The 12,767-nt window shown below is 46.1% G+C and overlaps 1 protein-coding gene across 3 annotated transcripts in view; it reads left to right on the forward strand.

Moving 5' to 3' along the window:
• The first annotated feature begins 3,052 nt into the window (after positions 1-3,052).
• Positions 3,053-12,767, forward strand: part of LOC144098255 (protein O-linked-mannose beta-1,2-N-acetylglucosaminyltransferase 1-like) — a 49,758-nt gene continuing 40,043 nt past the window's right edge. The window contains exons 1-7 of one of the 3 annotated variants that reach the window (XM_077630760.1): positions 3,053-3,231; positions 3,298-3,375; positions 3,444-3,491; positions 3,817-3,901; positions 6,205-6,354; positions 7,922-8,031; positions 8,320-8,404. In XM_077630760.1, the coding sequence (XP_077486886.1) occupies positions 3,180-3,231; positions 3,298-3,375; positions 3,444-3,491; positions 3,817-3,901; positions 6,205-6,354; positions 7,922-8,031; positions 8,320-8,404 (608 nt within the window). In that variant the 5' untranslated portion in view covers positions 3,053-3,179. The remainder of the gene's footprint in view (positions 3,232-3,297; positions 3,376-3,443; positions 3,492-3,816; positions 3,902-6,204; positions 6,355-7,921; positions 8,032-8,319; positions 8,405-12,767) is intronic. The other 2 variants (XM_077630762.1, XM_077630761.1) reach the window with 2 other exon arrangements.

The following is a 12,767-nucleotide window of genomic DNA, read 5'->3' on the forward strand; positions in this document are numbered from 1 at the left end:
CCAGGCTTTGTTAGTGCGAGCCTATATTGAGTTGTGAGAGCCATTGTGCTTCCCACATCTCTTTAAGGGTATTATGTACTCCTAGAGCCTTGAGTTTTGCCGATGGCGTCGAGTTTGGTAGCCCCAGTGCCGTCTTGTACCCTTTCCTGATCAGTGTCTCCAACTTTTCAATTTCCGACCTGGAGAGGTTAAGCAATGCCATCCCGTACATAATCCGAGAGATCACGAAAGCTTGCACTAAGCGGATGGCGCCCCTTTCCTTCATGTCCTGAAGCTTATTTCTGATTCGATGTATCATCCGGAGGATTTGCTCGGTGGATGTCGTAAGCTTCTTCATATTGGTTGTGCTCTATGGGCTTTTATTCGTGATGCTTGGTGCAGTTGACTTCTAACAGCGCTTGTCACATGCGCTGCTGCATTCGTCTTTCTCGTCAGTCGTTTCTCTCGGGCTGTGTAGATTAAACGTGGCTCTGCTATATAGTTAGATTAAAATCACGTCTGGAAGGTAAATGACACACTTACATCACCAGCCATCGATGAGAAGAGACATCGTACGCCAGCAACCCGAGACTGAAACAGCGGCAGCTGTATAAAGAGTGGCTCTTTGAGTGTCAGGTTTTCCGCGCCATTGCCTTTTCTTTGCTACACGAAAATTTTTTAAAGATGGCCTAGACTCATCTTCCATTGCACTACTTCTCCTAATTACGCTCGGAAGACAAGAACCAGATCAGAAAATAGTGTTTTATGCACGTACCCTTTTGGCGCGGCAAGGTGAGGCCGGCATGTCTGTTTTCTTCGGTTTCTCTGAAATTACAGGGTTCCCCAAACAATGCACACATTTCTCGCGTTGAGCTTGCTTATTCCTTTGATATTACAGTAGACGTTACAAGAAAAGAAAAACTGAGAACGGAACGACGAAAGACGCGACTTTTTGCATTTAAATACACAGAAGACAACGAACTTCCGGGACATGCCACGGAACTTCCGGTTGCTTCACTTGCGCCCACAAATTACCAGAGTGCTTATAAAATGAGAAAAAAAAAATGTATCAGAGCCTGTAGAGATACAGCGGGGGCTTAGGCAAGGATGTCCTCTGTCTCCTTTGTTGTTCATGTTTTACCTGCAAGGGTTGGAGACCAAGCTAGAGGGGAGCGGACTATGCTTCAACCTTTCTTTTTTTAAGCAAGGAGAATGGATTAAACAGTCATTACCGGGACTATTATCTGACAACAAGGAAGATTTACAGAACTTGATAGACATATGTGGTACAGAGGGAGATAGATTAGGTTTCAAGTTTAGTCAGGAAAAATCTGCAGTCATGATATTTAACGATGAGGTCGGCGAGCATAGAATACAGGAGTTCACGCTAGAAGTAGTGGATAAGTACAAGTATCTTGGGGTGTGGATAAATAACGGTGCTGAGTATCTGACAGAGCATGAAAAATATGTAATGAATAAAGCTAGTAGGAATGCAGCTGTCATGAAAAATAGGGCACTGTGGAATTACAATAGGTATGAAGTGGTAAGAGGGATCTGGAAAGAGGAGATGGTTCCTAGCCTGACTTCCGGTAATGCGGTCCTGTGCATGAGACCAGATGTTCAAGCAAGGTTAGAAATTGAACAACGTGGCGTGGGGAGGCTAGCCTTGGGAGCACATGGCAATACACCAAATCACGGGGTACAGGGTGATATGGGATGGGCATCATTCGAGAGCAGAGAAGCTAGCAGTAAGATCGCATTTGAGGAGCGATTGAGAAAAAGGGGGGAATAGCAGTGGGCTAGGAAAGTTTTCAGATATCTGTATATAAGAAATGTTGATACGGAATGGAAAAAGCGAACTAGAAAATTGACAAGCAGATATCTGGACAGCAGTAGGGGTACAAATCAGCAATTATCGGTTAAGAAAAAGGTTAAAGAAACAGAGAGAGCTCTGTGGAAAACAGGGATGCTTACGTACGAAATAAGCACTGGGAACATACAGGATTTTTAAGCAGAAAGTTGCCAAAGAAAATATCTGTGATAATTCTAGGGGAAGCTCTTTGCCCAGGCGAAAATTCAAAGTGGTCCATGGGTGTTGTTTGAGGCCAGGACGGGAGTTTTGCGGACTAAGACACATAGAGTCAGGTACCACAAGATAGACAGACACGTTGTGCGTTGCGTGCGGAGAGGAGGAGGAAACGGCTGAACACTTGATACTTTTCTGTAAAGGGCTTCACCCTACAGTGGAAAGCAGCGGAGCTGATTTATCCAAGGCATTGGGATTTAAGGACAGTGAAAGGAAAGTAGATTTTAAGCGGGTAGAAGTAACCAAGCGAAAGTTATCTGATTGGTGGCTAAAATCAAAGAGAAGAGTAAAATTTCGTAAGTCATGGCTAGGTGGCTTGAGCCACCGCCCGATTTAAAGGATTCAGCCGTATCCATCCATCCATCCATCCATCCACCCACCCACCCACCCACCCACCCACCCACCCACCCACCCACCCACCCATCCATCCATCCATCCATCCATCCATCCATCCACCCACCCACCCACCCACCCACCCATCCATCCATCCATCCACCCACACATCCATCCATCCATCCACCCACCCACCCACCCATCCATCCATCCATCCTTCCATCCATCCATCCATCCATCCACCCATCCATCCACGCACCCACCCACCCACCCACATACCCACCCATCCATCCATCCATCCATCCATCCATCCATCCACACACCCACCCATCCATCCATCCATCCATCCAGCCATCCATCCATCCCATCGGAAAGCGGGAATGCGGCATCCAGCCACCTAGTGGAGACCAGTGATTGAAACCGAAACTGAAACATCAAGAGGAAGAAATTCGATTATAGACTATTTAGCGGTCGTAGAGAAATACCAGGTGGTAATCGACGTATAATAATGCCTCACACATTATTACAAACAAAGAAACACGCACCAAAAGTTAGGTGTCAAAAGTTTACACCACCGCGAATCCTGTCCACCAACCTTTGCGAGAGGTGACGCTGCCTGCTAGCAAATAAAAGTAAAAACAAAAAAATTATCCTGCCAGTTTCGCGCTCCTGCTGCCCCCGTGCCGACCGGATGTACCGGAGGCATGCGCGTGCTGTCAGCGTTGGAGTTCAGCCAGTTCTGTGGAGTTCGCAGCCTGGAGGGTAGCCTTCTCCTTTTGTCATGGCAGTCATCGCGCGCGTTATTTGTTACAAGCTAATTAAAGGCGGGAGCGGTAAGTCCAAATAAATATCATGTGTGTTCTTGTTGGCGCTTTGCAAACTTGCTCGGTTCATTTCAGCTGCCCATCTGCGACTGAAGCTTGTGCTTGCCATTTCTGTGCTGTACGTACTCTTCAGGCCGTGGTTGTCCTGGAAACGTAAGCTATATCTTAGACGTTGTTTCGTCGCATCACAGCTGCATACCTCTTGCCCTTATTCGCCGCAGGTTATAATGCTGGCAGCGGAGACTATGCTTTGGGATTCAATGCGACTGGTGAGCCGCTAGTATATTCACTTTCACTTCATTTCCGTTGTGTGCATGTGGAAGTTATCATGTTTATCGCTTTTATTGTTTTCTAGATTCGCGCGGCTCTCTCAGCTCTATCACGTATCCTCTCAGTAATGTGGCGGATAACCAATCTTAGTACAGCTTTCCAACCTGTTATCACATTCCGTTGATATTATTTTTGATCTATAGCTGGTGCATTTTCGAGTGCATTAGTTTTTTTTTTTAGTCAGCGCTCTGTCTGAAATATAGCTTCAGTTTTCAAAAATTTTATCTGCGGCACCGCGGTGACCATTGGTACGCTTCTCTTCAGCAGGTTCGGCATATGAGGATTTGCATGTCAGCATGACCAGCTTAACCGGATTTCTGAATGCTCTGAAAGCGGACACAGAGTCAGAGTAAGTGGTTTTCGAAATAAGCGACTTTCTTTCGCTTGAATGTAATATATATATATATATATATATATATATATATATATATATATATATATATATATATATATATATATATATATATATATATATATATATATATATATATATATATATATATATATATATATATATATATATATATATATATATATGGTGGTTCCTGCTACAGTAGCTTACTGCTCTAATACATGTTGGAATGGTTCCACTTGATCTGGTTATGATCGTACTGTAGTTTTAGGTCTACAATGCACCTCCGCCTGCACTCATAGCTGCCACACACTGTTCCTTTGTGTCAGCACGAGCTAGTCGTGACAGAAACTATAGGCAGCAGTACAGTTTTGATGGCTTTTAAGTTGTTTTTGATGGAGCGAAAGATTAAAATGTTGATTTTTATTGCTGCTGGGATTGGTTGGCAGAATAATACAGCACAGCACAGATGTCAGCTGCTTGGTGGAGCATTATTCTCAGTAATTGATGCAAGGCATGCTGCGAATGCGAGCCACTGTTTAGAATACAGTGTTTCTAAAGAGAGCCTACTACAGGAGAGAACATGATATAATGGAAGGCCACTCCATCAAAAAAAGCCAGAAGCACTTGCATCAGCACGGCATCAGTCAACTTTCTTGGTAAATTAGTGAAATCTTTAACAGGGCACGTGTGAGGTGACAGTGTGGATCAAGGGACAGCAATAAGGCTATGAAAGCAGGGACTGTGTCAAAATGAACTTAATTGGAAGTTGGCGCTCTCTGTGTCGTATGTGTGTCTGTTACTGTGTCTGTCCTTCTCTTGCACCCGATCACTTGTTAGGAATAATGCAGCATACTGCTGTTGCTGACTGCTTTTTTAAGTTGTGTCAGGTTCAATATCCAGAGATACATGGGGCCACCTTTCGCAGAGCTCTTGGATCGTGCCACTTCAAAAAGTGACTAGTCCCAGGGACCACTCTGCAGGGGTGTACGGACTGTGGCACCGTCTGGAAATGCTCACTAGAAGCTGTCGCCATTATCTTCTGCAAGGGCTGTTTTCTTGTTTTACTGTGTAGTCTTATTTCTCGGACTTTTATAGCTGGGGATTCTTGTTCCAGCATCTGTTTCACTGGTTTTGTTGCAAGGTGGTTGCGTGTCTACAACCTTGGAGTGTGCAACTTTACCACAGCTGCTGCAGCAGTTCGTAAAATATTTAATTTTGTCCCTATCAGGCCACCGTTTTCTAATGCATGGACCCTTTGGGAAGTTTCATCACTAATAAGATGGAAGGGCTGTGATCGTTTGGGAGCTGGCAGATGGAAGTGCTACGTGTGAGCTCAGGTGTGGAGGATTCTTCTTCTAAGCAGCCATGAGCAGCTTTTTGCACAAATCACTCTGTTGCAGCTGCAGGATTTTCTGAAAATTTATCAGAAACGTAAGGCATATAGACTGGTATGCGAACACTGCTTTTGAATCCTCATTCTGCCCTTAGGCCTTCAAATGGTGCACTATTTTGGGCACTTCTTTGCTAGCTACTATATCTAATATAACATTGTGCAGTGAAAAACCTACCCAGTGATTGAAAAATAGTCACTATCGAACCATATTTAAGGCAGGTAATGATGCAAAAGTATAACAACAGTAGACCAGTGTCTAACATTAAATTCATGCAGAGCACTAGAACGCATCATATATTCTGGGCTCTTGAAACATCTGCAGGACACCTTCTAATCAGCTTGGCTTTTACTCAAAGTCAACCAAGTTAATCCACAACATTGTGTGTAGTTTTAACCACTGAGTTCAAATAGTTGTTCTGTGAGATTGTCTTGTCATCCACACACACCTGCCTTGACACCCCTGTATCGTACAACATGCATAACTGCCCGACTATGCTGCAACATTAACGTGGGTCACGACACCCTCACCTGTTGCATGCTGTTGCTGAATTTGCATTACGAAAAGGATGAACATACAGCCAACTGCCTGGGCCAAAAGGGCTGGTTGGGTGCGCAGCAGGAAGACCATCCCCAACAGTTGCAGTACTGTTCCCAGGTGGTCTTGTCTGATGTGCTGGTAGAGGAGGCGTTTTGGAGGGTGTGGAGTTTAAAACTTGCTGCTCTCGGGGCCATTAGCAGACTGTGTCTGCTGAGTAGAGGCAGTCATGAAATGGGGTCTTTGTGGTGACAGTGCAGCTACCCAGCCGCGGAGGTTGTTGCTGTGGGGAGACTGCACGAGGGGGGCCACACGGTGGCAGACTGTGCGCCTCCAGCCTAAGCAGCACTCTCTTTGCCCCTGGTGCAGGGTCATCCATGTGGTCCCCGCAGTGCTGGTGGGTGAGAGGATCCCAAACTGTGGCTTGCCCCAGCCATGTGCCAACGAGTCCTTTGCGGTGCACATCTTCACTGGCAAGGACCACCACGACCAACCAAGGCTGTGTGTCGATGGCAAATAGTAAGCAGTCACCTGTTCACCCCATCTCAATCAAATCCACAAACCATTCCTGGAGCGCATTCCGAGCAAATGCGGAGACATTTAAAACTGCTCTGCATCTGCCTGGTTCGGTCAAATCTTTTTGTTTAGTGTTAAATATTCAGTGTGTGCAAAGGTGCGAATGTAGCCGTTGCTACGGCCCTTCTCAGATATTTGCTGTTGAGCGTTAGATGTGCTCTCGCTATTGGGAGCGAGAGGAGAATGTGAAGTTCATGCTGCAGGGCGAAAGAAGTGCGAAGGGGCAGCAGGAAATAATAAGCGATCAGTATACCTACATCTGTGTTTAGTTGTTTGTGGAAGCAGGGGCATCACAAGTCTACTGGGCTGAGTTTGAAGCAACGGAAAACCAGCTCAGAACTTGCAGGGGCCCCTCTTGTGTAATGTGTGCTGATAAAACTGGCCCATGTTTGATGTGATCGCAGTGCACCGCACGGTTGTGGAAGGAGAGGCCTCCACTTATTTCTGCCTGGAAGCCCATCCAAGTTTGTCTTTCTCAATGTCAACTGGCACCTGATTTATTGCTTACACAGTTAACTGAATACACAAATAGTGTGCCTGCAAACTGAAAGGTAAACATTTTTATCCCAGCAGTTTTGCAGGCCATGGGTTACATTTAACCCTTAGAGCTTACCTGCAGTTTGTTTGTGCACTTTAAAGGGGCTCTGAAAGGGGCTCTAATAAAGTTGTGGTATGCCTGGAATGTTAAAGCACGCTGCTTCACGAATATTGTCCAGGAAGGATTTTTTAATGCGCTTTGTAGAAACAGAGGTATCTGTAGTCAAAATTTGAATTTCAGTGTCTTCGCGCCTTTCCCTCTCCTCTCGTCACTTTTTGCACATTGGAAGGTCGGTGCTGCTCTCCGCTGGCTCCACCTCCGGGGGAGAGCTTCCTGACCCGCCGGAGCTACACGGCTTATTGGCCGCAGCCTTGGTAGGTGCCTGATACTGAAAGAATCTAAAAAATAGCCATCTCTCAATATGTATACATAGATGCGAGTGACGGAGGAGGGTGCGAGCATGAAAAAGTCGCTGGGAAGGGCTCGCCAACTTTCACGCGTGATTGTGGGTTCTCTGCTGCTTGTAGAAGTGTGTTATTTGGCTCAGGTGTTCATGACAGCACAATGCAGTGATTGAGCAAGTTGATGTCCTCTCCTTGGAAGGTGTTTCAGAGCCCCTTTAAACTTGAGAAATGGGAACAATATGAAATGAACATGTAACAGATTACCCTTAGCTCCACGAGTTGCAGTCCTGGGAATTTTTTGTTGGGAACCTGAACAACTTGGATACACTGGCTTGCACTCTGATGGGTAGCTTGCAAAGGTTCCACGTGCAGCCTCCTTGTGGCTGCTTTGATGTACGATTAGTGGCACTACCTTTCATGGTGCAGTCCTGGGAGCAGCTGTGAGACTTTTTCCTTCACTGTTCACCACCGCATTGCTGCATAGAAGGCAAAGCACCTTGGAACGTGCACATCTGAAAACAGTGCTGTCTTCATGTTTGCACCCTATCTTGCTTTTTCATTTTGCCAGCATTCTTGGGGCCAACCTGAACAGTGGTGGGCGTGGCATGAATGTGGCCATCATCGACAGTGTGACGCGATTTGTGCAGCACGTCAGCCATTTCGACACCTATGAGGAAGGTACGGCCTACCTCTCAGGCTCACTCTTCTCCTATGAATAGAGGTGATGGCATAAAGCCTTCTCAGTGCATGCACTGCCTGTGCATCTAATCCTGGTTGGTCTGAATTGGGTTAACTTGTCTTCAGAGTGAGGGCCATGTCAGATGCCAAGAATGCAGATGCTTTCAGCTTATGCTTTAGAGGCGATGTTCCTTCTGTGCCATGTTGAGTTTAGGATGTGTGTAACACAGTGGCACATTTTGTCGCTTAGCTGAAAGCAGTTGCTCCAATGATGTTTCTATATTCTAGACTCCTCCCAGCTGGAGACACTTCTGCTGAATCTGAGGCAAGGGGACATACTCATCCTTCTCACCTTTGATGAGCCCACACGCAAGTGAGTTGGTGTAGGCCCCCTCGGCAGCTGCTTTCTGAGGGTGGTGGAGTGGCACAATCTTTCCTCGCCTTTCGGCTGGGCTGGTGAAATGAGCACACTGTGCAGCGCCTTGCTCTTTGACTTTGATCCCAGCAGCCAGACACTGACAGTCTCACCACTTCTGGGGATGCCTCCGATGGGCGGGATTCTCCACACAGCACCCTGGCAGAAATGTGCCACCATTGGCTGTATTCAGTATTCAGTATTTAGAGCGCAGCCCCTGCTGCACAACGTGGGAGGCAGCTTCTTGGTGCCTCTCTCTCCTCCAGGAGAAAGCAGCTTGGTTGGTGGTTACTCTAAAAGCTGCAGTGATCATTTTGACAGCCTGCAGCTCAGTTCTAACAAATCTAAGGGTAGTTTTCATGGCAGCAGTATAGGTGGTCTAGTATAATATGCATTTTGTACCTCTTCATTGGATCACAGAGGCTACTGCCGTCTAGAATATGTCATCTCAATATACAGTTTTTACAAGCACATGGAGGTCATGTGCATGCATGGAGGGAATATGGGATGAAAATACGACTTAGCACATTTTGAATGCCTTTACTCGCACAATATGGCTGGCCTGGATGTGGTGAAACATTCTCATAAGACTTGGGGGCAGGAAGCATTTCCTTGCTCCCAAACCATTGTTTCAAATCACACTTTCTGATGCTAACAGAGGTCATGGTGAATGAGGGCAATACACTATTTTTTTTCATTGGTAATGGTAGTTGTACAAGCACCACTCTTTGTGAAAGCCCCTGCAGGGGGGCGTCTGCAGCTTGCAGGCGTTGGTGAATGGCGACACCATGGGTTCCCGAGCATCCGCAGGGACATCCCCACAAGGGGATGATGGTGAGCAGTGCATCACCACGGACCCGAGCACCCGTGCTTAGCCATGCGTGGCATCGCCGTGTCTGGGGAAAAGGGGATCCTGGTGGTTGAGCCGATGCCGAGTGTTTGGATCTTCAAGGCCCCTCGGTGGAGGCAACGCATCACTTTGGCCCCAACTTCCTGTAGACGGCACCTCTGGCCTGACCTGACCGGGGGGGAATCGGCAGTCGCCTTTTCCTATCCTCCCCTCCATCTTTCACTTTCCTATCTTCTTTCTCACAACTCTCCTATCTCCTACTCACTTCTTGGCTTTTCCTTCTTTCCTGGCGAGAGTTAACCTTGTGTGACCAACTACCCTGAGTTGCATCATATTTGGTTATAGTTGAGGTGTACAGCTGGTGTGGGCAGGACTTGCTGTCAAGTTCCAGTTCCGTCCCGTTGTTGTGCTCCGTGGTCGGTGGCTGGCACCATGACCGAAAAACAAAATTTTTTTATGGCTCCCCTTCTTTCAAAACCTGATCGCTCCCTCAAAAGAGGGCAGAATGAGGCAGACAACTTCTTTCAAAAAAGAAAAGTAACTTTCCCCAAATATCTTGTGATCCACAGTGAAGAACAAGATAAACAGGCAAGAATAATATCCCCCTTCCTTGTGTCAAAGTGCTTGACTGAAACCTTAGGCATTGGCTATAAGCTCTCGACTTATTGCTCGAACTGTGTGACAATGTCCAACACTCTAGGCTCTCCAACCTAACGTCCATAGGGGAAATCCCGGTCTCCGTGACTTCTCATCGCTCACTTAACACTGTCCGAGGCGTAATATCTGAAAATGATTTTGTTCACATAACTGAAAAAGAAATGCTTGAAGGGCTCACTGACCAAGACGTCATAGATGTCCACCGAATCAAGATCCGGAAGGACAATAAGGAAATAGATACAAAACACTTGATCCTCACGTTTAACACCAGCACATTGCACGGCGCAATCGACGTGGGATATCTGAAAGTCAATATACGACCATACATACCCAACCCTCGCAGATGTTCCGATTGTCAAAGGTTCGGCCACGGCTCACAGATCTGCTGCGGTCGCAAAACTTGCGCAAAATGTGCTTCGAATGATTACCAGTCTGATGTATGTGACGCAACCCCGCGCTTTGCAAACTGTGAAGTAGACTATGCTGCGTACTCCAGGGCGTGTTCGTCCTGGAAGAAAGAAAAAAGAGATAATCACCATAAATACAAAGGAAAACATTTCATTTAAATAAGCGAGAAGGCGTTCTATGCTTACAAACACATTCTCCTTCACAGCAAAATCCAGCTTTGCTGATGTGGTGCGCAGGGGCGTAGCACCACACAGCATTCCGGCACTTGCCAAGGCCGCTTTCACAGAGCCTATGGCAGGGCCATCCATGCCCCAGGCAGGGTCAGCGAAAGCTGCCCTGTCATTGCCAAAGCAGGGAGCGCCGGTCCAGGGGTCGGCATCCCGCAGGACCTCCCCCCGTCGGGAGAGGCCAGAAACTAGCACAACCGCGGCTGCGTGGTCCTCCAGCACCTCGGCAATAACCCCCAGTCCGCCCGCTTTACAGCGGCGGAACAGCTCTCTTGAGCCGAAAAAAGACAGGCCCCTCATAACGGGCCCACCACATAAATAAATCTCCTTTCATTTCCTCTCAAAAACATAAACATGGCTTTTTTAATTCACTGGAATTGCGGAGGACTTATGCAGAACTACAGTGACATAACACATATTTTAGGGTCAGTTACCCATGGTTTTATGTCTTCAGGAGACCAATCTTGGCAGTCAGCAGGGAACAACGGCAGTCAGCATGGAACAACGAAGTAAACAACAAATTGCGCAATGTAAAATCAGCTATAGGTAAATGGAAGTCCTGCACCTACCAGGAACGTTTTAAGGAAGTGATTATGTGATCACACACAATTTCCTGCTGACAAAACAAGATCAACCTGTCTGCGAAAAATGCGGACATGAAGTTACGGTTAACCACATTTTAATTTCTTGTATGAAGCTGGAAAAACTAGGGAAAAAGTACTTTACTCAGTTTTATAACGAATACATTCCTTTTCATCCCACACTGCTTTTAGGAGATGATGCAATTGTTGATATATCATGTGTTTTTAGCTTTCTTAACGAAACGGGATTTCTCAAGAGACTCTAAATTTTTTACCCACTGGTCTGTTTGAATTTTAGTACACCTCAGCCACTTTCTCATGCCTGAGAAGAAGGCTGAGGCTTTTATATTGATTGGTTGGGAGCCTTGATAATGATGATAAATCCAAGCGCTCATAAACAACGACACAGAGGGATTTATCATCATGAACGTATACCAACTAGCTCAGTTTTCAGCCTCGATACCCTTGCACAGCCGAGGAAAGCTACTGAGATTATCCAGCCCTCTTTAAAGCTTTTACTAGTAGCCATTTCTACAATTTGTGTATGTGTTCACTAGGTAGTATTAACGTTTGAAGGCCTCTACACCAGGGATGATTTTACATTTCTATAATATTCAACAAAAGACTTTTCCTTTACCTTGTTCTTGGCGCATAGTGGCCTCAGTTGCTTATGTGCCATAACACCCAACACGACACAACAGAACCTTTGTGAAAGGCTGCCTATTCTAGTTCCCACCAAAGCACAACTTTGCCATAGGAATGCCGTGATGGGGATGTTGCGTGTTCTGTTCTTTTCACCATTGGTGTATAAAATCATGTCTTGCTTGACATAGACCAAAATGATTTAAATGCAATAGAGGTTTTAGGGGCACTTAATTCAGTGACACTATGCGAAACAGGGTAATTTGAGCGAAGCTATGAAGGGGACACTTAAGCTCCTCTTTAAGGGTATGACACGATAGCTTAATGGGTTTATGCCCATATACCGTATATACTCGATTCTAATGTGCACCTTTTTTCTGTAAAAGTTCTTAAAATGACATGACCATTACAATCGAACATGAGTACATTACATTCAAAGTTATTGCATTTTTTTTTCGGATCTTGAAAAACGGGTGCACATTACAATTGAGGGCGCATTAAAATTAAATAAGCACGATGTATCGAATTGGCCTTTTCTGTACTTTACATTCATAGATTCCTGGGAGTCTTCATACCACTACTGGCGCAGTGGTGCAGCGTTTAGGCGACACGGCACTACCCTGCGATAGCAGGCGCTGCCGCCAGTGGGCCTTGTGTGACCCAGGTTGCTCTTCCCGGGCAACCTGCCACTCTCGGCAATAGGTGCAAGAAATCTTCAGGGGCTGCGTAAAAATCAGAGGGCATGCACACTCGATTAAAAAAACCGGCGTCCAAGCCGGGAATCGAACCAGGGCCTTTGGCGTTCGAGATGGGTACGCTTCTACTCTTCCTCGACGGCTCGACATTTTTATATGAATAAAGGCGCGTCTAGTGAATGCATGGGTTTCCTAGAAACGTATCTTCAAGATCAATACTGAGGAATACATGAGTACTTATGAGCATGTAAATGATAAATG

This window comes from Amblyomma americanum, chromosome 7, assembly GCF_052857255.1.
Source record: "Amblyomma americanum isolate KBUSLIRL-KWMA chromosome 7, ASM5285725v1, whole genome shotgun sequence".
NCBI lineage: Eukaryota > Metazoa > Arthropoda > Arachnida > Ixodida > Ixodidae > Amblyomma > Amblyomma americanum.